The following is a 24045-nucleotide window of genomic DNA, read 5'->3' as shown; positions in this document are numbered from 1 at the left end:
AGCCGGGAACATGCATGCCTTCCTTGATCTGTGATTCCGCAGGTTGCTTATATCGGATTGAGAATGCCGGCTACCTGTAGCTTCTACACATCTCCAGGGTACCATATCAGCCAGAGCCCAGTAAGGAAAACCGTACAACTTATTTTTTTATTTTTCATTTTTACTTGTATTTGTTTGTTTGTTTATTTATTTATTTGGGGAGAAAGAGAGCGAGCCAGGGTGAGTTTGGGGGAGGGGCAAAGGAGAGGGAGAGAGAGAATCCTAAGCAGGCTCCATGTCCAGCACAGAGCCAGAGGCGGGGCTTGATCTCACAACCCTGAGATCATGACCTGAGCTGAAGTCAAGGGTTGGATGCTTAACCAACTGAGCCACCCGGGCGCCCCAACCACACTAGTTATTTTAACTGAAAGAATTTAATATAAGGCATCAGTTAAGTGGGTTTTGCAGGGCTGAAAAGGCAAAGGGGGAGCATTGCAGTGACAGAACTACAGAAGCAGCTACCACCTCTTGGAATGGGGGAACGAGGACCAGAGGTTGGGGTTACCAGAATGTAGGAGCTGCAGGGAAGGACTCTGAAATTCTTGAGGGACCACGGTCGGCTTGCTGCTATAGGAGCTCAGGGGAGGAGGCGCACCTAGTTGGGCTGGAGGAGGGAGGTGGTTGGAATTGGTACATCTGAAGGGCATGATTCGGCTGGGGTCCAGGCGGCGCAGGGAAAAAGCCAGACCTATCGCTGTTTCCAGGATGAAGGGCTATATTGCTGGGCTTAGGCTGATGGGATCAGCAAACACACAGGAAGGAGCAGCTTTCTTTCTGCCTTCTTAGTCATGCAGTCTTCCTTGAGTGCTCCTTATGGGGGAAATCTAACAGGAGGCCAGTGGGGAAAAGAGAAATGTAATTTACAGAGAGTTAATGTGAGCATCACAGAACAACACATAGGGACGTGTATTTGGTGCCAGGAGAAAATTGTTGTCAAATGACAAGAATAAAACCATTTAGTCTGATATCCTTTGGATTGGGAGAGTACAATGCCACACGAGCACTGGGACACTCTTCTCAAGGGATGTTGGGCAGAGGCAAGTTTTATAGAGCATTAGAAGCAGCAATATGGAAACGGGGCACCGCTGGCTAGCAAGTCCATCGGGGAATAAGGCTAATGTCTTTGGTTTGAGCTAATCGGCCAGGGTTGCGTATCTCACTTTATTTAGAACTACGATAGTAGCACAGATTCTTGGCAGTTGGGGATTGGCTGGCTGGAAATACTGCCTTTCTGGTCAAATGGAGCATTTATAGGAACGTGAAAGTTCTCTCAGTTTTGGTTTGCTGACATGGCGTTCTGGGCAAGTGTGGCTCCATCTTGGACGTAGAAGTTTATTTCAGCACAGCCTAACAGTGCATTTTCAACAAAAAGCCCATTATTTCTACCTCCTACCTCTTCTCTCTGTCCCCACTGCTGCTTTCCTGCCTTACGTACCATTACCTCCCCGCTGACCTCATGCAATAGCCTCTTAACTGGTCTTGCTGTTTTTTCTCATGCCCACCTCAAATCCAATTTCCACACAGTGGTCAGAGTGATGGCTTTAGTATTTTATTTTATTGAAGATTTTATTTATTTATTTATTTATTTATTTATTTATTTATTTAAGAGGGAGAGAGAGAGAGCAAGAGCACTAGAGCAGGGGGGTGCAGAGGGAGTAGCAGACTCCCCGCTGAGCAGCGATCCCGACGTGGGGCTCGATCCCAGGAGAAGGCAGATGCTCAACCTACTGAACAACCCAGGCGCCCATTTAATTTTCAGTTAAACAGCATAATTGTTTAGGAGAAGCATTCCCCATGTGGTATTTCAGAAATTTATCTAAAATTCAAATTTAACTAAACATCTGTATTTTTATTCGCTAAATCTGGCAGTCCTACCTAAGGGCTAAATCATCGCTGTTCCAGACTCACTGGTCTGGAGTGTTTTTACCAATTGCAATGAGTCAATTGCTTTTTTATTGTTGTTTTTCAGAGTCAACCCTACATTGAAACAGTTCCTCTTCCATAATTACAATGAGTATTGTGTCTTTAGAATCAGACTGTAGGGGAGGAAAAAGAATCTTTCCTCTACCCTTCTAGGTTCTGTGGCTGAGAACCCCCATCACAAAAGACAGATTAAGAGAAAAACAAACCGAAGTTTAATAATGTGTGTACCTCATGTGTACACCCAGGAGACGCAGGAAAACTGAGTAAAATCCCTTGAAATGACCCAAACCAACACCTTAAATATAATCTCCAGCTGGAAAGAACCGAAGAAGTTGGGGGAGGGTCAGTTATGGGACCGCTAAGCAGGAAAAGCACAGTAAACAGCGTCAGTTGTCCTGCAGATTTAAGTCATTGCCTTCTCCATTAATTGAAGAATTAATCTCCAATGGAGATCTAGAGTCGGCCTCCTCTTCCCGAGGGAGACACCTTTATAAATGGGAAATTTCTTTTATATATGTAAATGTCCTTTCCAAAAAAGTAACTTCTACTCTGTTTTCAGAGCTTCTCTTATGTGTTTGAAGGTTTTTAAAAACAACCACATCAAAACAATCCTTATGTCAAAGAGACATATTTTATCGTGGTGTATTTTGCTACCCTTCAAGATGAAGTCAAGAGAGAGACGCAGAATCCAATTAGGTGAGTTTTGGTCCTGACAGGAAGTTGAAGAATCCTCTCGAGGTCAGGGAGAAAGGAGCTTGGAGAAGGAAGCTAGCAGCAACCTTCGCAGAGAGGTAGGGAGAGTGAAGAGTTCTGGCCACACCAATTAGTGAAAAGAGGTCACAAAAGAAACTGAAAGGGGTTATAGAAGACTTGCGTAAGAGCGTGAAGTACCCAGTGGAAAAAACATCAATGTTTATGTCAAAGGGGAAGACACTTAAATGTCTTAAGTGTTTCAAGAAACACAAAATCAAACCAAGCCAAAAGGAAAGTCAGCTGCAACCTAGTGGCTATTTGCAGACTTCCATCTTCAACAGAAGAATTAGTTAATTCTTAAACTCCCAGGAGGTTGGTCCAAAAGCCAAGTCCAAGGTAAAGTATGTAATTTTTCTTATAAAACTTATAAAAATAGCTCATTATGTCCATCAGTGGGGTAGGAAGAAGTTCCCTGAATATATGCAGGCTCAGGTCTTGGGTCCTGGCCCCTTATTCTTGGCCTCTGAAGAATCTTCAGTGACTGGAAGAATCACATCAATTTGTCTGGGATGGCTGAAACTGGTTCTTTCATGGGTATGTGTGTGGATTTCCTAATTCTGGAAAATTTCCACACTTTGCTATGATTGTGTTCAGAGACAGTGTGTGAATGGTTGGTATTATATTTATACATAAAATGTTTAGAATGTTGAAGAGATTTGGCATAAAACCATGTTTGACCAAGTGGCCTGGTGATTCCTTTTAAAATATGTAATGGGGCAATTGATTTCAGACTTACAATGTTAAAATTGAATATTATAAAATAATTTGGCTGAATTTATAAGCACTATTAGAATTTTTAAGACAACTTAATATTTATTATGTTAATAAGTTTATTAGATTTACGAGACCATTTAGCTGGGAAAGTATTACTTGTTAGGTTCAGAATTGAAGTACTTATTAAAGAAAATTAAATATAGTGATACTATAAGTGTAATTTAAACTTTTAAAGATAATTTAATTAACTAGGATATAAGTGGGACTGATTCTTCAAAGATTTTCGTTTTTTTCAATTTGAATTGCTCAAGCTTTATTCAAAATGCCCTTGAAAGTGAACACATTTATGTATATAAAATAAAATAGCTTAAAAACTTCATCTATTATTTAATTTATTGCTTTAATTTGTTTATATTAATCAGGACCATCAAGGAAAAACAAATAGCTTTGTCCAGGCTCACAGATAGCAAATAATCCATAGTGAGAGTTTTGAAGATTATTTTTTTTCTCTTTTTCTTTTCTTTTTTTTTTTTTTTTGAGTAGGGTGGGGAGACAGAGGGAGAGGATCTTGAGCAGACTCCATGCTGAGTGTGGAGCCTGACGGTGGGCTCGATCTCAGGATCCTGAGATCATGCCCTGAGCCATAATCAAGAGTCGGATACTTAACCGACGGAGCTGCTCAGGCGCACCTTGAGGATTATCTTTCCTGGAAGTCAAGCCCGTGGCAGATATCCGTGGTTCTAACAAGTGAGTTTGCTCATCCCTAGCCTTTCTCAATAGCCACTGAAAACCAGATTTCAATCAGGAAATGTCTTATATACAATGCCCTATTTTGAACCCTGAGTCCTTCCTTCGAGGCTGAGAACTTCCCTTTCCCTTTGACTTTGGCCCCTTCTCTCCACATGTCACTATTCGCAGAGCAAATGTGACTCAGAAACCGGTTCCTCAGGGTTGTAACATTAGATGATGCACACTTGGGTCATTATGCTGTAAGCCAATGTCTGTGTTTCATTGGGCTGGGTTCTCTAGAAGGTATGTTGCTGCCTGTGTTATTGGAAAAACATTCCACAGGTGTGGGAAGAGAGGACGTGCCGCCGGCCTCAGCTTCTAGGGACTTTTCTCTTGGCTGGGAAGGATTTTATGTTCATCAGAAATACTTCCAGAAGATTTAAGAAGCGGTAAGGTTGACGCAAATCTGTGAAGGACCAGCATGGGGATCCTATACTCTGAGGTATGTGACCTTTCTGGAAGTAAGATTCCAAAGGTGTTGAAAATTGTTCTTGCTTCCTTTCCTTGTTTAGCTTTCTGTGAGAGTGTCAAGCCAAAACAAAGTGCTGTGTATTAATCTTTTTGATACACTTAATATTTTAAGGCAAATTATTTTGCAATTCTAAAACTCCACGTACATCTAAGTAGGGAGCAATACGATAAATATGTCACAATGTCCAGATGTTTGTGGGGGTAATTTGGATCTTGCAGGAACTTATGAAAATGGAAGTAATGGAGTCATGTTTTCTGATGTCAAACTTCCAGAGGAAAAGTGAAAATTGTACCCAACTGGATTTTCTAAACATACAAAAGGAGACTGGCTCCTTTATGGAACCACATGGACAGAGCGACACCTTTCAGCTTGGCATTTGAAAAGAAATTCGCTATCAGCAATTATAAATAGAGATCATCCCTATATAGAAGAGGGATAAATGCAGACTATATTTTTGGTGCTTTGAGTTTTTTCTTTTCATATCTGATAAATACAAAAAATGTTTCCCCCTGTATTGAAAGTAACCTATTAGAATCAAATATATTTGTAATACTGTTTCAAAGGAGTACAAGTAATGTGTACACAGGAGTATAAGAGGTGTAATGATGTTCTTATTCACAATTTATCCCTTTCCTCTCTAACACAACCGGTTATTCTGCATTTCACTACAAATGCTCAGCAGGACCTCCTTGGGTGGTTCTTCTCATATTAAAGGCAGTTTCTCTGCATTTGCAATTATTTCTAATGCCTGTCCTGTGCGTGTGCGTGTGCGTGTGTGTCTTTCTATAGTCAGTGTACTACTCTTTGATTAGTTTAAAATTGCAGGCATGTCTTGCTCAGTGACTCTAGTTTGGTGAAGAGATCCTATATATGAAACCGACAATACATGCAATATTCTAAAATGCTACTACTCTGGTGTTGCCCAAACTTTAGATTGCTGGAGTTAGAGGAACCTAAAAGACAGGAACTTGTTTAATGCAATGTCGAGAGCCCCCAGCCCAGATAGTCCATTTCACTCAGTCTGTGGTAGGGTTGGCAAACTTAGCTTTTAGGGGAGCATCTCAGGTGATTTTCCCATAGGTGATCAGTTCACCCCCCATGGGAGAGAAACACTGCTCTAAGGTGAGAGCTTTTCAAATTTTAATGTGAGTACAGATCACCTAGGCTCTTGTTCAACTGCAGATTTTTGTTCTGTAGGTCTGGGTAGGGCTGAAGATTATGCATTTCCATTCCTTGATGCCTATGTTGTTGGTCCACGGACCACACTTTGAATAGCCAGGTTGCAATCTAGGTGCTGAGAATAATTACGTTAAAAACAAAAAAAAAAGTCTCTGCCTGCGCAGTGCAATTGTTTGTTGATTGGGTGTTGATTTGGCAAGTAGTTGAGTTGAGTCAAGGTGAGGTAAGATCTGTTGAATTGTTTTGAAGTATTGTTGGGGAAAAGAAAATTTTCCTCTCCTCTCCAAAATTTCTTCTGGCTTGTCTAAGAACTACATTGACCTGAGACAGATTAACAGGAGAAAATCAAATTTAATTTTGTATTACATAGGGGAACCCTATGTATATAAGAGTTCAAAGACAGAAAGGTAATATGCCATCCTGAGCTAAGACATGCAGTAGGAGTCCAGGATTCAATGGAGCGGAGGCCAATCCACAGGCAAAGAGAAGAGCAGATGTTTGACAACGAGATGTGCGCCCTGCCCTATGAAGGGTCACTCAGATAAAATTTATCTCTGGTAAAAACTCTCATTCTGGGAGAGACCCCTAATTTAACTTCTTCTCCGTAGTTCAGGGAAGGGAAAAAGTTTCTCTTGAGACTGCTGGATCTTGATTGCCTCTAGTCCAAAAGAGTTCACAGGCCAAAGTGGCATATTTTTTGGGAGACTTACTCTGAACCCCTTCAGCATCAATGAGAATATCCCCAGAAGTGGAATCAGTGTTTCACTTTTCAAATATATGGAGGACAAAGTGACTTGGAATTTACTATGATATTTAAAGACAACTCCAACAACCACACACATGCATACACATGCCCCAGCATACCTAGAAGCTCACAGGTAATTTATTCAAAGCTCATAATTAATATGGAACCAAAGGTAGCCTAAGGTAGTGTTGAAATACATGCTTTGGCCAGACCACTCCATATCACAAGTGGAAGTGGATTCTAGGCCCTTCCATCTGATTGTGCACACTTGTCAACTAACTCTAGTGTTAGCCGCGTGAGACGCAGGAGCCCCTGGGAAGTCCGCCATTTCCAGAAAGAAGATAGTTGACCACCATTTTGGCAAATAGTTTCTCAACTTGCAGAACTCCCCCTTGATATCAACTTGTTTTTTTCTTAAGGTAAAAGTAGCCACCACTGAGGATAGTAAAGACATTGGTAAGACTAGCTTGGGTGGCAGGTTTGTATCAGGAATAAGTGTTGAATCTTCCCCATTGTCAGCTGCGTCGAGGATGCTGTTTGCGGAATGCCTCTGTTTATTCTGCCGTCTCGTTACTCCCCAGCAGCTGATCCTGGGAGATACTCAGCTGGCATGAGCGTGCTCTCACTGAGCCCTGCTGCAGGGACTGGGGCTTGTGTGCTGGATTTGGACACTTGGCATTTTCAGTTGACAGAGTGATGATGCCCAGGGCAGTGGATTCTAGAGCTGCACCAATTCTGCCCAAGTTCTTGAAGATACTCAGTATCCCCGGATACCACCTTCTTGATATGTAGACTAACACTGTTATTCCATGCCCAGGACTTGAATAATCTGGCTTGAGCAATGGATGTAAGTGCTGAAGAGAAGTGGGCCCTTTTAGATCAGAAGAAAGCTTAGCTGCAACTGTAGTTGAGTGTGGGAGTTACTTGTGAATGGAAAAAAAAAAAAAATCTTAGTCTTACTCTCTGGTGTCCTGATGCAGAAGGTCTGGGATGGACCTTCTGTGAGGTTCTCCCATCTCTAATTTTAAAGAAGTTGAGACGCTCTGGAGTAATCCCTCAAATACATAAACATAACCTACTCATCTGTGATGTATGTACAAGGCTCTCTTCTGCCCTCTGCCAATGGCTCTGCGTTGCCCAGGTATAAAGAATGGGAACCACTAAATTAAGAACAGGGCAAGAGCCAGCCAGACCTGCCCCATTCCTTGGGCCTAGACTGCCTCACGGTACCTTTTAAAAAAATTTTAATTCCAATATAGTTAACATACATTGTTATATTAGCTTCAGGTATACAATATAGTGATTCAACAATTCTCTACGTTATTCAGTGCTCATCATGATAAGTGTACTCTTCATCAGGCATCTATTTTTTTTTTTAAATGTTTAGTAGGGCGCCTGGGTGGCTCAGTCCTTGAGCGTCTGCCTTCGGCTCAGATCATGATCCCGGGGTCCTGGGATCGAGCCCCGCATCGGGCTCCCTGCTCAGCGGGAAGCCTGCTTCTCCCTCTCCCACTCCCCCTGCTTGTGTTCCTGCTCTCACCGTCTCTCTCTGTCAAATAAATAAATAAAATCTTTAAAAAAAATTAAAAAAAATAAAAAATGTTTAGTAAAGTTCAACTTCCCACTTTGAGTGTGGGAAGCTCTTCTACACTGGGGATGTAGGCTTGTCATTTTTTCCTTAGAAAAATTCTTTGTTCCTCTACTCCTCTTGCGTTGATTGGCTGGGGCCCTGCAAATCTGACTGATAACTGAAATACTAACAAAAGAAAGAGAAACAGAAGTTTATTAGCATGGGCATCTTGCATATGCTTGGGAAAACCCAGCGATGAGTAACTCACAGGGGTGATTAGAACTTGGGCTCTTACAGCATCTCAACAAAAGGACCGTACAGTTTCAAGAAGTGATCAGACACAGGAGAAGGACTTTGAGTTTCTAGGGTGGCAAACTGTGGAAGACAAATATATGGTGGAGCTAATGGAAGACAAAGGCTATGTAGTCAATTTTATTATGTCGATTCCTTTGATGACTTCTCTGACAAGGTGACTTTTGTCCTTCCTGGCAGAGAGGGGAGGGGAAGCCCCTTCATAAATTTATGTCATGCTTTTAGCTAAATAGCAGGAAGGCAGAGAGCTTTCCTTGTATCTGCTTCTCAGTTGACTTCAGCTCAAAATAATTATTATGCCAGAAGTATATTTTGTGGTGTATATTCTGCAAATATATATATATACATATATATTCATTTTATAACTGGAAATTTGTACCTTTTGACTCCTTTAACCAATTAAACACATTTCACCTCCCCCACCCTACCCTAGGCAACCGTTAATCTATTCTCATGCACTGGATTTTTTGCTTTTGTGGTTTTTACTTTGCTACTGTTGTAGCAAAATAAAATGTTGTTTTAGATTCCACATATGTTGTTTAGATTCCACATATGAGTGAGATCATATGGTACTCATCTGTCTGTGCCTGACTTATCGCAGTTATCATAATGCCCTCAGGGTCCATCCGTGTTGCAAATAACAAGGTTTCATTTGTCTTATGGCTGAGGAATAGTCCATGGTGTGTATATGCCACACCTTTATCCATTCATCCATCAGTGGATATTTAGGATGTTTCTGATATCTTTTTAAGAGAAAATGGAGAATAGGGAAGCATTCCCATGTTGGTTCTAACATCTGCAACAAAGGATGTGCTTAGAGCTCAGTGAGAGGACCTAGATTGGAATAATCAACCCCTGCTAGGGGAGCTGGGCTCTTAAACAGGCCTGCCTCATTTAAGCCCTTATCAAACATATTTGTTCACACTATTTACAATCACAGCAAACATTTAATTAAGGCTTGTTATATATGTGGTCATGTTCTAAGCACTTCATGTGCATTAACTGATTTAATACTTAGAGCAACCATATAAGAGAATCACTATTATTATCTTAATAATATTATTATTATTATTATTACAAATGAAAAACTGAGGCAAAGAGAGTTTAAGTAACTTGCTTAGAGTAATGCAGCTAAAAGTACTTCCTGGCTAGAGACCGGAGGCTGCAAGAGGAGACTTGTGTTTGTCTACTCAAGGAAATAATGCTTAACACCCACTGATGAACTCACAGAGTTCTTTGTCTACTTGTTTTCTCAATAGGGACACCATACTCCATGAATGAGTTGGTCTTAACCACTCTACTTACTGCCAGTACTGCAAAGTACTACAAAAATTAGAAAGAAGGTAGATGTGTGAGAACGCAACTCAAAGAGGTCAAGAATTCATGCTGAAGAGAACTGTAGAATCTTCTGTAGACTCTTGACTCTATCAGCTGGGGAAGAAGGCCCCAAAAGAAATATCTTGAAAATCGTATCAGAATGATGTATCCCTCAAACCTGGGAAGGTCTGATGATAAGGTGACCTATGAACAGAGGCACATACGCATACACACGCCACCACCACCATCTCCGTTAACATTAATCTTTTGGGCATGGGTCTATTTGTCAGCGAGGCAGATGTTACTATAGAAAAAGGCACAAAAGAGGAGAAAGACTGTATTGAAGTATAATGTCCACAGAGAGCAATGGAGGTCAAACAAGGCTTTGGGGCAGAGCTGGTTGAGTCGAGGGGGAGAGCCCAGGGAGACAGAAAGAGAGACGTGGGCAATAGGAAGCCATTGGACTGAAAGTCAAGAAAATGTAGAATTTAGTACTGACTGCATTGGGGACTCTGTGGGACTTTATATCTATAAAACAAAAGCAGGGTGAGGTCTGGTTTAGCGTCGTGTCATTCCGTGATATAAGAAAAGGAAAGGCAGAGACAATGGAAACAAAGTGCCTCCTCCACAATCTTACCAGCTCTCTCTACTTTGTGTGTTGAACCCTTAGTACTGGCACTGTGTATTAAACAACAACAACAAAAGCACTACTCTAATTTCTTTCTTAATTCTCCCTTATAGAAGTATTTTTACAAACAATAATGTACTGAGCCACATTTCTAAAAGGAAATGATTGCAGGAACAGAAACCAGGGCCAAAAATTTGTTAATATTTCTTCATTCATTCACTCATCCATTTATCAAATCCACAATATTTGTTGATCACACACTGCATTCCAGACACATGCTAGTGGCTGTGTAAGATAGTGACAAGTAAGTAAAAGTGGACCCTGTCCTCTTGGAGCTACCAGTTTAAAAAATGAATATGCACAGGGGCCGCTGGGTGGTTCAGTTGGTTGAGTGTTTGTCATGATCTTGGGGTCCTGGGATCGAGTCCCTGAGTCCCGCATCGGGCTCCCTGCTTAGCGGGGTGTCTGCTTCTCCCTCTGCCCCTCCCCCTGCTTATGCTCTCTCTCTCTCTCTCTCTAGCTTGCTCTCTCTCAAATAAATAAATAAAATGAATATACACATAAAAAAATAAGTATAAATAATGAAAAGTGACACTGAGGAAGCATTAGGGGGGAGGGGTGCACATATGTTCTTTGACCTGAAGAACTCCTCTTAGGTAGCGACACTGGAGCTGAGCTCTGAGGAATAAGCACCAGTCTTATTGGGGAGAGAAGTCCCAGGCAGAGGGGACGGATGTGTGGAGAATTGGAAGTATGGACGGTTGAGCTTACTGGAATGATGGACGGAGTGGTGTAAGAAGGCATGCTGGTGACAGCACCTCGTGCAGGTGCAGGCAACAAGGTTCACTGTCTGTACAGTTTAGAGACTCATAAATCTGACTAAAGGTTGTTCTGCTTCTTAGTATCACCCATGCTCCAGTAATTCTAGCTTGGGCCTCCTCACCTTTGGGTAGCCATTGTTTGACAGAAGGTCCGGGTGCCCAGGAGGCTGTGCAGGTGATGTTCCTGCTTCCTCCGGGCTCTGCACTCACCTGCTTGGTGGTCTGAGGTGGTCGGGAGATCTCTGGGCTTCTGATCTGCTCCATCCTGGCAGCTGGAACCCACCCTTTCTCCTCCTCGTGGGGAAAAGCTTTCTTGCTCTCTCCTGGTCGTCATCACTGACCTCAGAGCTTCTAGGGTCTGAAGTCCAGCACCGGGCTCCTCTGGCCTCTCAGCCGTGAAGACAACATACTCTCAAGCAGACCTTGTAGGAGAAAGAACACAAAACAGTTAACCGTGTGCCCGGCCTCCATGTATCCTCACTGCTACTATTCCTCACAATCCAGCCACTTCTGGGACCTTCCTTCATGTTCCATAAAGGCTAAATGGGCCTAAGGCAGCCTTTAAAAAAAAAAAATCCCTGTGCCTTTTTACTGACCTGGAGGAAAGAATTTGCTAAGAAATTTCCAAATCCCAGTATGTGACAAAATGAGTCATCAGAAAGAACGGCCTGTGTTTAATTGTACAAATAAAATGAAACCTTTGATATTATTCCCTAGGATTGCTTAATCTGAAGGGGAAGAACATATCTTCTTTTGTTTTCTGAGAAGACTTTTCATGAGTGCACCAGAATTACCTGAATCATTTTGCTTCAAAAAGCACAAATCTTTCTCAGAAGTCGTTAGGAAACATTTTGTAGGGATGGAGCTTCATCATCGGGATGGTTAATGAGCAACCTACCAAGCCCTCTGAAGCTCAGGCGGAGTTCCACATGATCTTTCCGTAGACTGGGGAGAAGTTCCATTACTCTTTAGGAGAAACCACATTGAAAGTGGGGTTCAGGGTACCATCTGGCTCTTAGAGACATCCGTAATGGTGCAAGCAGCTCAGATACTTCTTTTTTTTAAATATTTGATTTACTTATTTGAGAGAGAGAGCGAGAGAGCACAAGCAGGAGGAGGGGCAGAGGGAGAAGGAGAAGCAGACTGCCCGTTGAGCAGGGCTCCCCATAGGGACTCGATCCCAGGATCCTGAGATCATGACCTGAGCCGAAGGCAGACGCTTAACCACGTGTGCCGCAAACCTGATCATGTTAAGTAATATCTACCGAATATTTCAGTTGATATCCACATGCTGAATGTGTCATGCGTTACTGAGAGACACTTCTTAAATTTTAGGGTCTGGGAAAGTGAGATACGTAGTGGGACAGGTGTAGGGTTCTAGCACCAAGTTTGGGGGTATTTTTAAAGCCAGGCACACGGGAAGCCTAAAAGGCACAAAGAGTTATCCCTAATGTTCCAAGTTTCCAGAGTTTCTGATGCTTCTCACCTTGTATTACTGTAAGGGTTGCAGTGTTTCATTTTGGCTTTACTTTTATTATGGGGGCTCCTTCGTTTTACCTTTGCAGTGGTTCTCAACCCTCTTTGTGCCTCAGACATAGCCGGGGAACTTTTAAATAACACTAACGCCCCCACCTTACTCACTATACCCTCCTCCCGAGATTCTAATTCGGTGGCTAGTAGTGGGACCTGAGCCTGTACTATATAAAAGAGATGCTTCGCCAGGCTTGAGAACCACTGAGCTGAAACACTGAGCTGGTTCTCACGTCAAGGCAACAATCTGGTTAGGGAGACCAGACTTAAAGCACAGGAAAAAGGCCAGCGAGCAGCTTTGAGGAACTGCGTGGTCCTTGTTGTGGGTAGGATGGATCAAGGAGGTTTCGTGGACGTGAACCATGAACTGGGCTTTGAGGGACACAGAGTGCAACCATACAGCTCCCAAGCAGGTGCAAAGACAGAAGACAGAAATGAACGCAGCATGCTCCTGAATTCGCGGGAGTGTTGTGTCCCCACTAAAGCCTCGTGGTGGTCTCTACTTCCATCTACTTCTTTCTTGTTCACCGTTGTTGTTTGATTTTATTTATTTATTTTTTATTTATTTTTTTAAATTTTGAAAAAGATTTTGTTTCTCTATTCGAGAGAGAGAGAGTGTGAGAGAGAAAGCACGAGCAGTGGGAGTTGTAGGCAGAGGGAGAGGGTGGGGCAGGTTCTCAGCTGAGCAGGAAGCCCCATGTGGGACTTGATGCTTCACCGACTGAGCCACACAGGCGCCCCTCCAGTGTTGTTTTAGGACCATGGCTTGAAGTCTTTGCTTGTGACCCTTTCTCTGTTTTCCCACTTCTGCCCACTGTCCTCTAAGACCCACTTCTACCTTCCTTGATTCCTGAGCACAACGTCTCCTTTCTTTCTGTTCCCCGGGGTCATCCTCAGTGACCTCAACATCACCAGCCTTTCGTCTCCTTTCTGGACCTCTCTCTGCCTCTGCTCCAAATCAACCACCCAACGTGATGGCCCATGACCTCTCATCGGGACCACATTCAGTCAGCAACATTTAGGATTTGGCACCTCTGCCTCCTCTCTAACTCCATAACTGGTCCCATTTCCCCTGAGATCACAGGCGCTGACTCGGCTTCTAATCCCCCTTTGTGTTTCTGTCTGCTTGTCTCTCCATTTCCACGTCCGTCTGGCTCCACCTGCTGTCCGTGAGTTGTCCATTTCGTCTGAATCCCAAGATGAGTGGCTCCTCCCAATCCCCTGCCAGTCAGACCTGTTTCCTAACCTTTGTTCTTTGCCCCCTTCACCTTCTCCACCCTTCCCTGCTTGAAGAAGACCCACGAGCCTATCTTGTCACCTCAGCGCACCGAAGCTTCCTCCTGGGTTTCTACAACCGGCGGCTTCAAGCAATGTCCTATTTGTGTTCATGTCCTGCGGCACTTTTCATGATTGCTGCCCCGAATCGTCCCCACCATGTTCCAGAGCCTCTTCCTTCCTGTCTCAATCCTGTCTCCTTGGTTATGAACCCATTTGTCCGATTTAAACGTAACGGTGGCTTCTTGAGTTCATCTGTCTATGCCTGTCCCTATTGATGATAGACCCATATTGGCATAAAGCCTGAAGATCAAACTACAGACTTTCGGGCAAAAATTTTAGCCAGTGTGAAGTTCTTTGTATCCCAACCACCTGCTTTTCCTCTTTTGCTTTGCTCAGAGCCGGGATTGTCATCCATGGGATGGTCAATGTTTCCACTGTTATTCTGTATCTCACCAGCTCTTCATTCTCTGTCACGATCACCTCAGCCCATCTTCCCTGGCGCCTTGTGTTTTTTAATAATGATAAGAGAAGCTGACCTTAATTGAGAGTTTATTCTTATGGGTCTGATCTGAGCTCAGTGCTTTATCTGTGCAGTCCACATTTCTGTGACCTGATAAAGAAGATGTGATTTTTTTTAATTAAAAAAAAATTTTTTTTTTTGAGAGAGAGAGAGGGAGAGCATGAGGGGGGTTGTGCAGAGAGAGAGAGAGAATCTGAAGCAGACTCTACACCCAGCTTGGAGCCCGACTTGGGGCTCGATCTCACGACTCTGAGATCATGACCTGAGCCGAAATCAAGAGTCAGGTGCTCAAACACCTGAATCACCCAGGCGCCCCAAGAAGTTGTGATTATTAAATGTAGAAGGGAACTAAGCACAGAGAGGTTAAGTAAGTTGTCCTAATAACACGACTCTTATGTGGTGGGGTCGAGATTGGAGCCCAGAGGGTTTGCTTCCAGAGCCTGGGTTTATGACCCCTTGACACCAGCACTTTGCCTGCCACTGTGCAGGACTTGGGCGGGACCCTGCTGCCTCCCTCTGTGCACCATGGCTCCCTCTTGGCTTTCACAACCCAACCTGCCACAATTCCTCTCCAGTCACATCGCCCGATTCCTCGTAGACCGTGAGCTCAGGGCCCTGTGGTCTGCCTTCTGCCCATTGCTCTATGAACATTGATGGTCCTTCATGGTCAGATCCAGAATCTCCCCTTACACTCCACGCCCTTAAGTCCATCTTCCTTCTCGAAATTCTTCAACCCAACCTGCCACAATTCCTCTCCAGTCACATGGCCTGATTCCTCGTAGACCGTGAGCTCAGGACCCTGTGGTCTGCCTTCTGCCCATTGCTCTACGAACATTGATGGTCCTTCATGGTCAGATCCAGGACCTCCCCTTACACTCCACGCCCTTAAGTCCATCTTCCTTCTCGAAATTCTTCAACCCAACCTGCCACAATTCCTCTCCAGTCACATCGCCCGATTCCTCATAGACCATGAGCTCAGGGCCCTGTGGTCTGCCTTCTGCCCATTGCTCTATGAACATTGATGGTCTTTCATGGTCAGATCCAGAATCTCCCCTTACACTCCACACCCTTAAGTCCATCTTCCTTCTTTGCACCTGGGCCGTATCTTTTTCTGGTTTCTCCTGCAACCTCCCCGACCACTATTTCTTTACCTCTTGCCAGATATCGCTACAGCTAGGTCAGCTTGGAGAAGAATCTGAATACAGAAGCAGGAAGCAGCCCAGGGCAGAAGAGGACCGACCAGTGTCCTGAGTGTGTAGACTGTAGCTTGACTGGGGTGTAGGTGGAACCAGACATGATCTCAAATGCAAAGACCGGTAGCCAAAAGACATCGTGAAGGCTGTTTTGCAAACTGCCTGCTGTAACGAGAGCCAAAGTGTGTGCGTGCTACAGTCGTTCCCCTGGATTTCATTCCTGGCCCTGCCAGTTGTGAGCTGACTATAGGTTAAGAAAGACAACCTCCCTCAGTTTCACTGATACAAAATGGGTATAATAATACTATTTAGCTTGGAGGGTTGTGTGAAGGTTAAATGAACTAACCGAGGTACTCAATAAAAGTTACCTCATATTATAATTTATTCGTACACTTACCAAATAAACACTGAATGCCAACTATGTGTCAGGCGTATGCGGGATGCTGGGGATATAATGTAGAACTACAGACACCATACCCACCCTCACGTAGCTTTCAGCGTAGCAGGGGAGATAGCTGTTAGTAACCCTCGCGCCTTTATTTACTTAAAGATTTTATTCAATTACTTTAGAGAGAGCGTGCGCGAGAGCACATGCACACATGGGGGGAAGGGGAGAGGGAGAGAATCCCAAGCAGATTCCGTGCTCAGCGCGATGTCTGACGCGGGGCTTGAACCCACAACCCTGAGATCATAACCGGAGCCAAAACCAAGAGTTGGATGTTTCACTGAGCCACTCGGGCGCCCCAATGCCTCTGTTTACTTAGATCAAGGGTACAGATAAGGCAGTGGTTAAGAGTTGAAGTTGGAGGGGCGCCTGGGTGGCTCAGTCATTAAGTGTCTGCCTTCGGCTCAGGTCATGATCCCAGGGTCCTGGGATCGAGCCCCGCATTGGGCTCCCTGCTCCGCGGGAAGCCTGCTTCTCCCTCTCCCACTCCCCCAGCTTGTGTTCTCTCTCTCGCTGTATCTCTCTCTGCCAAACAAATAAATAAAATCTTTAAAAAAAAAAAAGAGAGAGTTGAAGTTGGAAAGACAGGATTCGTGAGATCTGAAGAATCCTGTGTCAGCTCAAAGACAGCACCTAACTCAACTGGTCACCAAGTGACCAAAGTTTCCAGCAGGGAAGTAACACGAAGCTGCTGCTTTTGACGGGTGGCCTTGGGGCTGCAAGGGCAATACAGGGAGAAGCAACACCAGTCACCTGCTAGTTCTGCAACAGTCCTGGTGAGAATGACAAAGATCTGAACTAGTACTTTGGCCACGGAGGATGGACAGAAGAGTACTAAGGGATAGAATCATCATTACAATTCCCCAGGTTCTCCACTGGTTTCCTCTTCACCGAGAGTTCCCCCAAGTTCCAGAAGCTTCAGAGGTCAGCAGAACTCATAATAACTCTTCCCTCAACCGCAGCGGACAGGCTCTTCCTCTTTCTGGGCCCCAGCTTTCCGTTGGCTTTCCTTCTGCCCTTGTCAGCGCTTTTGTGACCCTGAGCTGCCCCCTGGTGGACACTGGGAGTTCTCAGCAACATAGAACCTTTTCTAGGGTTCGCTCAACTCCTGGGACCCACCACTTGTCTGTCTAATTGAACCAGGGGGACACTTTACTTTGCACACACAGGAACTCTGTGCCTGGGTATAGGAAGATTAGGAAACATTAGATAAATCGGGTTAATATGTTAAGTACGATCACTCGAGTGGGATTAAGAAAGCACTCAGAGGCACCCGGTGTCTCTTGAAGGCAAACTGTCTGCTTTCCCCCTTCCTCCTTTCAGTGGACTCTCTGAAAAGATTTTTGAGGAGCCCAAGCAGAGGGGGCTTATTTGGTGTCCTCTGGGAATGTGGGCCCAGCATCACCAGTGTTGTCAAAGCTTTTAACTTTTTAAGAGACGCTGGAAAGCCCGACGACGACATGAACTATTCCGGTATTTTTAATGTTGTAATTTAAAATGTTCAGACAAGAAAAATTAAATCTATAGCCACCCGTTTTCAATTCACAATTGTGTAATTATGTAGTTCTGTGTGGTGGACTATCAGTTCCCAAATGCTAGACCTACAAATGATTAGCAGTAATTAGTGGCAAATTTTCCCTGATTTACAGTGAAATTAAAAAAGAAAGACAGTGAAATAGGTTTTTCCATACAGCTAAATCCATCTAATATAAAGGATGACTTTTTTCTCTCCTGTGATTGTATCCTTATATATTTTGTTAAAATCGTTTTGTTTTGCACGTACATTTATGTTAAAGTATCTTTTATTTTACAAAATGTTGATTTCGCTTCTCATGTATTCAGTTGGCAAAATTAAGAGTTGGTGACTTAACATTGCCTGTTGTATTTAGCTCCATTTTATTTGTTATTTAAATTTAAATGACAGGGCATCCCTACTAAGATAAGGGTGACTCGATGAAAGTTTTTGAGCAGTATTTGTGCATAAAAAGGACTACCCCTCTGGGGCACCTGGGTGGCTCAGTTGGTCAAGTGTCCGACTCTTGATTTGGGCTCAGGTCATGATCTCAGGGTCATGGGATTGAGCCCCGCACGGAGCTCTGTGCTCAGCATGGAGTCTACTTGAGGTTCTCTGCCTCTCCCTTCCCCTTTGCCTCTCTCCCTGCTCACACTCTTTCTCTAAAATAAATAAAATCTTAAAAAAAAAAAAAGAAAGGACTATGTCTTGATCTTATAGTTGATGTGGAAGATGCATTGGTTGGGGAGACACTTGAGGTCCAGGGTGTGACAGTCATCGGGTGTGACAACGTAAAACAATTTTTACTTTTTTCCTTTGTTTTGTGACTAAGGACACGGAGACACACGAGAGGAAGAGACTTGTCCAAGGTCACCAGGGAATTAGTAGCAGAACCACGACGACAGGCCAGTTTGCTGATAGCAGATACACGTCCTTTCAACTGCTCTGTTCACTTCTGTGTCAGCCAGACAGAAAGCCCGGGGACGGGGCTGAGCCCAACAAGGTCTAGTCAGGGGACGACTTCAGGGTAGTAGGAAAGTGATCTGTGTAATTACGCATTTCTACTCCATTTCGGACCCCTGTATCGTGCTCATTTCCTGTTGGGGTACAGAAGCTCACCTCTTATCTGCTACTGAGCTGACTTTCCGTTAGGATGTTTCTTTCCTGAGTTGGGCCTTGGGCTTAAAAGCACCTTTCCGAAGCTCACTGATTGTGGTATTTGGCAATGTTAGAACATGAATTGATTAGCAAATGTACCACTCAGCTTTGTCACTCAGGTCTGCCTCGGCTGGTGCTTATTAACCCAAATCTGTGCTTCTTTAACTTTGTATTCCCATTGGTGAGTGTGTGTGTGTGTGTGTGTGTGTGTGTGTGTGTGTGTACGCACTATATTCCCAACTGGTAAATATATTTCACGGGGTGAAGAGTAGTGTCTATTATCTTCCTCCCTGTCCCCTGGCAACTGTGGCTGGTGCCCAGAAGAGGTCTGACTTTGTTACCAAATCAAAGAATGACCGAATAAGCAGGAACAATAATTTTCCATAAATTGAGCCCCATCTCTGTGCCTGCTATTATTCTAAGTCCTTTTTTTCTTTTAAGTTTCTAATTAAAGTCAGTGTGAGAACATTCAGAATCTCCCTACCATATGCCAAGGCTGTCTTAGTACTGGGGATATGACTCGAATCGATTCCAGTGATGAGTGGAACGACGCACAGGACTCTGGCCACCTGAACTTGGACGCCTCCCCTCACTTGTGCAGCCCCTCCCCGTGCCTGCGACACGCGGATTATAAACCATTAAGAAAAGGATGAGAGTTATCTAGTTGCAGCCAAGCAGTGCCGGCATCAGGGAAGGCTTGATAAAGTAAAAATTCAGTGATGGCACGAAGGACAGACGGGTCAGCAGGCATCCAGCTGGGCAGAGAGGGGAAAAAAGGGTTTGTGCAGAGGGACCAGTGAGGGCAGGGGCTCAGATGGAAGGAACAGAACATGAGGTATTGAAAACAGAAGAGAGGTCCAGAAGGAGGGGCAGAGTGGACATAGGGAGGTCGGCTTCGGTCTTGCTGGTAAGCTGCCATTGTGCTTTGCAAAGCTCCTTTGAATACTTTCGAAATAAAAAGGATCAAATCCAATTAATTAAGTCATTTGTTACTTATATGTTATTTGTCTAAAATAGGTCTTTTCCACTGCACCGGGTTCCTTGAGTACAGGGGGCCATACATCATTGTCTCATCACCTAGGGCGACCCTAAATCCCTCCCATATGCCTATTTTGTCTTCAGTGCAATCCTGCCTTTCTATCCACCCGCCCGCCAGACAGTTTCCTCCCTGACCTGAGTCCGCAATATTGTTTCCATGTTTTCCCTCATTCGGTGGACACGTCTGTGTGCCAGGCAATCTAGGAAATCCCAAGAGCTTCCCCATGGATTTTAGGCTTGGATTAAGCCTAGGCATGATGGAGACCAAAGATCTCACCTACAAAGCAATCTATTGCAATCTGGAAACACTTGAGCTTTAAGTGACAGGGTGAGGATTTTTCTCTTATGGGGGGGGTTCCATTATACCTATATTGCAAAATCTGCTTTTGTGTTTCCCGTCTCAGCCTGTCTGCCAGGCAGCCTACCAGAACGACTTGGGTCAAGTGTGGCAGTGGGTGAGAGAAGACAGAGCCTATATCAACGTTCGAGATGGCTTGAATGGAGACACTCCCCTGATCTGTGCTTGTAGGCGAGGACACCTGAGAATCGTTTCCTTCCTTTTAAAAAGAAATGCTGATGTGAACCTCAAAAACCGGGTGAGGCCATGACACATGAGTGGGGAGGGTCACTGACCATGTTAACCCTTTCTCTTCACAGCAATGAAGTAGTGAATGCCATTCTCTTGTTGCGCTTAGCTCCTGATACCAACTTTTTTTTTTTTTTTGCCTTACTTTAGAGGGACAGACAAATACTATTCTATTAGGCTAAAAAGCGAAATAAATCACAGTTCAGTCAGCAGGCATATTTTGTCGTAAATTATGTCCTCGTACTTCTGACGGGAGAGGTCATTGTTCACTCATTTGACTAGTGAGAGCTTCTTCCTTTCTTTTCCTCCTCCTTCCCATGCTGTTCCCTGCCTTCCTGCTTCCCTCTTCAGCTGCTCCTCCTCACTATCACAGAAATAATGTGAAAGATTTCCTGGAAAAACATCTTGACCTGCTGGTGTTATGTCATTAGGTTTTTGCCTACTGGGTCAATGTTCTCCAGAAGATCCTACAGTTTGCTTTTGGATTGAAGAATGCTAGTATGACATTTAAGGACAAACAAGCTCATGAACCAGAGGCTCCTTGAAGCCACACAGAAAGGCATAAAGATTGTACTTAAGATGCAGTGTTAGCTGATGGGATCTTCAGAATCAAGGAAGAGCAGAATACGTGTGTATTGCCGTGAGCATCCTTTCAGAACACCTTCCAACATCCAATGCCTGAATGTGTCTGCATCATAGCAACAAGCAACATTTTTTAAAGTACACTGAGCAAATATAAAAAGCCATTACTTGTAATAATTATGTGTGCCCTGTTCCCACTCACATATATTCAGTGAAGAAAAGCAGCCTATAGGCCCCCCCTTGAACCCCTTCTGGTTCAAGACCAGCTCATTTGGAGCAATAATATATGATCAGAAAATGGATTGCTCCTGGACCTTCTTCTTTTTAGTTACTGTTTTTTGTGTTTTTGTGTTTTTTTTTTTTTTGCTTGGTTGGGTTTAAAAACAAGTCAGGCCTGCACTGAATCTCACAGATACAGCTTAGTGGAGTATGACATACTTTCCCTAGCTCACAGCTGAGGAACCAGGTGTGTGTGCTTGTGGTGAGCGGGAGTGACTAAGACAGATGTCTGTGGGTTCATGACCTCTGTCGGGAGACATGCTTAGTCGGAAGCTGCGGGCCAGAGATGTTGGTCAACGCAGGGATGGGCCCGAGAGGGGACAGAATCTGAGCCAGCCTGCTGGGATCCTCTGGTAATCAGGAACATCTTGGGAAGGACTTGAGGGATATGTTAGAAAAATGAGATTTTTATCACAAGAAGGGTTGGGTTTACATTTTGTTTTTAAAATATTTTTAATGGTTTTTAAATGTTTAATCTTCTTAATTTCCCCCCAGTGCTGATCTTGGCACATTAATAATTTAACCAGGGCCTTCTCATTTCTTAAATCTATGTTTAGGACTTATTTTCAGAAGTACTAAATAAACAAAGGCCTTAAAATAAAACACACTGTTCTGCTGGCGCTTCATACGCACACGCCTAATAGAGAACATCAATTCTATGGAAAGCAAATTAAATTAAAACATAAATACACCTTTTTTTTTTTTTTTTGGCTTGTCAAATTGACCAGGATTAAAAAAGGAAACCGAGTGTTGATCATGAAGGAAGTTTAAATCATTACGATTTTACCAGAGCACAATTTAACAATACAACATGAAAAGCATTCATACCTTTCACATCAGCAATTTTACTTTTAGAAACTTTTGCTAAGGACAAATTTGGAAATGTTGACAAAGCTTTATGAATGCAAATGTCCAAGCAGTATAATTTATAAAAATAAAAAGTTAAAACCTTGAAAAGTCCAACAGATAGGGTTTGGTTAAATAAATTAGAATAGCTCCATTCAATAGGAAGCCATGCATCTATTATAAAGCTGTTTAAAATTTTAAATGGCATGGAAAATGCACTAATTCTAAATGTGAGTTGAAAAAAAGCAGATATGATTTTGCATATGCAGTATGATCCCACATTATAAAATTCTACATAATGCATTTTATTTTATTTTAATATTTTATTTATTTATTTGACAGAGAGAGAGAGAGAAAGTGCAAGCAGGGGGAGCAGCAGAGGGATAGGGAGAAGCAAGCTCCCTGCTGAGTGGGGAGCCCAATGCGGGGCTCGATCCCAGGACCCTGGGATCATGACCTGAGCCAGAGGCAGACACTTAACCGACTGAGCCACCCAGGCGCCCCCACATAATGCATTTTAAAAGACTAGAAAACAATACAGCCAAAATGTCAACAATTATTTCTAGGCTATGATAATGGGTGATTTTAAATTCTGTCATTATATCCTTGTTTAGTTTACAAAATTTTTACAGAGAGCATATATACCTTGATATTAAAAAAACAAAAAGTATTCTTATTTAAGAACTTCTTCTCCCAAGTGGAAATTAACCTCTCTTTTCTCTCTGGCTTTCTCTCTCTTCCCATCGATTTGGTTGGTATTCCAATCATCATGGCCTGTTTTGCATTATACTTATTGTGCTTGTTTCTGTCTACCTTTGTTTGATTATGAGGCCATGAGGCTTTACATCCCCCCACAGCCCCTAGAAGCTGAAGTCTGTCACCTGGTAAATGGTCACATTATTTGAAGAATTAAATTGACTTATTTCCATTCTTCCAGCACTGTGTGTATGCATGTAGGAACAGGGAAAATATGCCACATGGTTAAGATTTTCCCAGAAACAAACCACAAAATGAATAATCATATACCAGAGATGAGTCAGGGATAACAATAGCTTTTCACACTGAATTCAGTCCTGTGTTTCTATCTCAATGTATTTTTTCCCCAAAAAACTAACATGCGTGTGAGAATCCAACTTATTTTTAAAAAAATATTAATGTATAGATTTTGGAGAGAGACTGTGCGTGGGAGGGGGAGGGGCAGAAGGGGAGAGAGAGAGAGAGAGAGAGAGAGAGAGAACCTCAAGCAGACTTCCTGCGGAGCCCACGTGGGGCTCAATCCCACAACCCTGAGATCATGACCTGAGCCGAAACCGAGTTGGTTGCTAACTGACTGAGCCACTCAGGCGCCCTGAGAATCTTTAGATTATACTGTGTTTGACATTCCCATCAAATGGAGAAGTGGCCTTATTAATCAGACACACTCCACAGAAAGAGTTGCCATGGGTACCATAAAAATAAAAAGCACAAAGTAACCTTTTTTTTTTTAAATAATGTAGTTTTTTTTTTTTTTTTTAAAGTAAGCTCTACTGCCCAACATGGGGCTTGAACTCACAACCCTGAGATCAAAAGTCTACCAACTGAAACAGCCAGGCGCCCCACAAACGAAACTTTTTGATATGGTGATCTGAAAATATGAAATTTGAAATAAATATTAATAAAGAATTTCTTTATTTTCTCTATTTTGTTTTCTTAATTTTCAGAAAGACAGAAACTGCTTGCATTACGCTGTGAAGAAAAAATTTACCTTCTTTGATTACCTACTCATTATCCTCCTAATGCCCGTTCTGCTTATTGGGTATTTCCTCATGGTGAGTA

General features: G+C 43.3%; 1 protein-coding gene across 4 annotated transcripts in view; it reads left to right on the top strand.

Annotated features, from left to right (window-relative positions):
• The first annotated feature begins 2637 nt into the window (after nt 1–2637).
• ANKRD22 (ankyrin repeat domain 22) overlaps nt 2638–24045 on the top strand; it is a 29941-nt gene continuing 8533 nt past the window's right edge. Inside the window, exons 1-5 of one of the 4 annotated variants that reach the window (XM_073878958.1) lie at nt 2638–2658; nt 3973–4176; nt 4501–4660; nt 20342–20533; nt 23931–24038. In XM_073878958.1, the coding sequence (XP_073735059.1) occupies nt 4640–4660; nt 20342–20533; nt 23931–24038 (321 nt within the window). In that variant the 5' untranslated portion in view covers nt 2638–2658; nt 3973–4176; nt 4501–4639. Of the gene's footprint in view, nt 2659–2930; nt 3057–3972; nt 4177–4500; nt 4661–20341; nt 20534–23930; nt 24039–24045 lie in introns of those variants that run through there. The other 3 variants (XM_025850947.2, XM_073878957.1, XM_025850948.2) reach the window with 3 other exon arrangements.

This window comes from Callorhinus ursinus, unplaced genomic scaffold (genome assembly GCF_003265705.2).
Source record: "Callorhinus ursinus isolate GAN/ISIS: 27379988/994484 unplaced genomic scaffold, GSC_fseal_2.0 scaffold32, whole genome shotgun sequence".
Classification (NCBI taxonomy): domain Eukaryota; kingdom Metazoa; phylum Chordata; class Mammalia; order Carnivora; family Otariidae; genus Callorhinus; species Callorhinus ursinus.
Note: the sequence above shows the minus strand (reverse complement) of the source record. Positions and strands in the feature narration are given on the sequence as shown.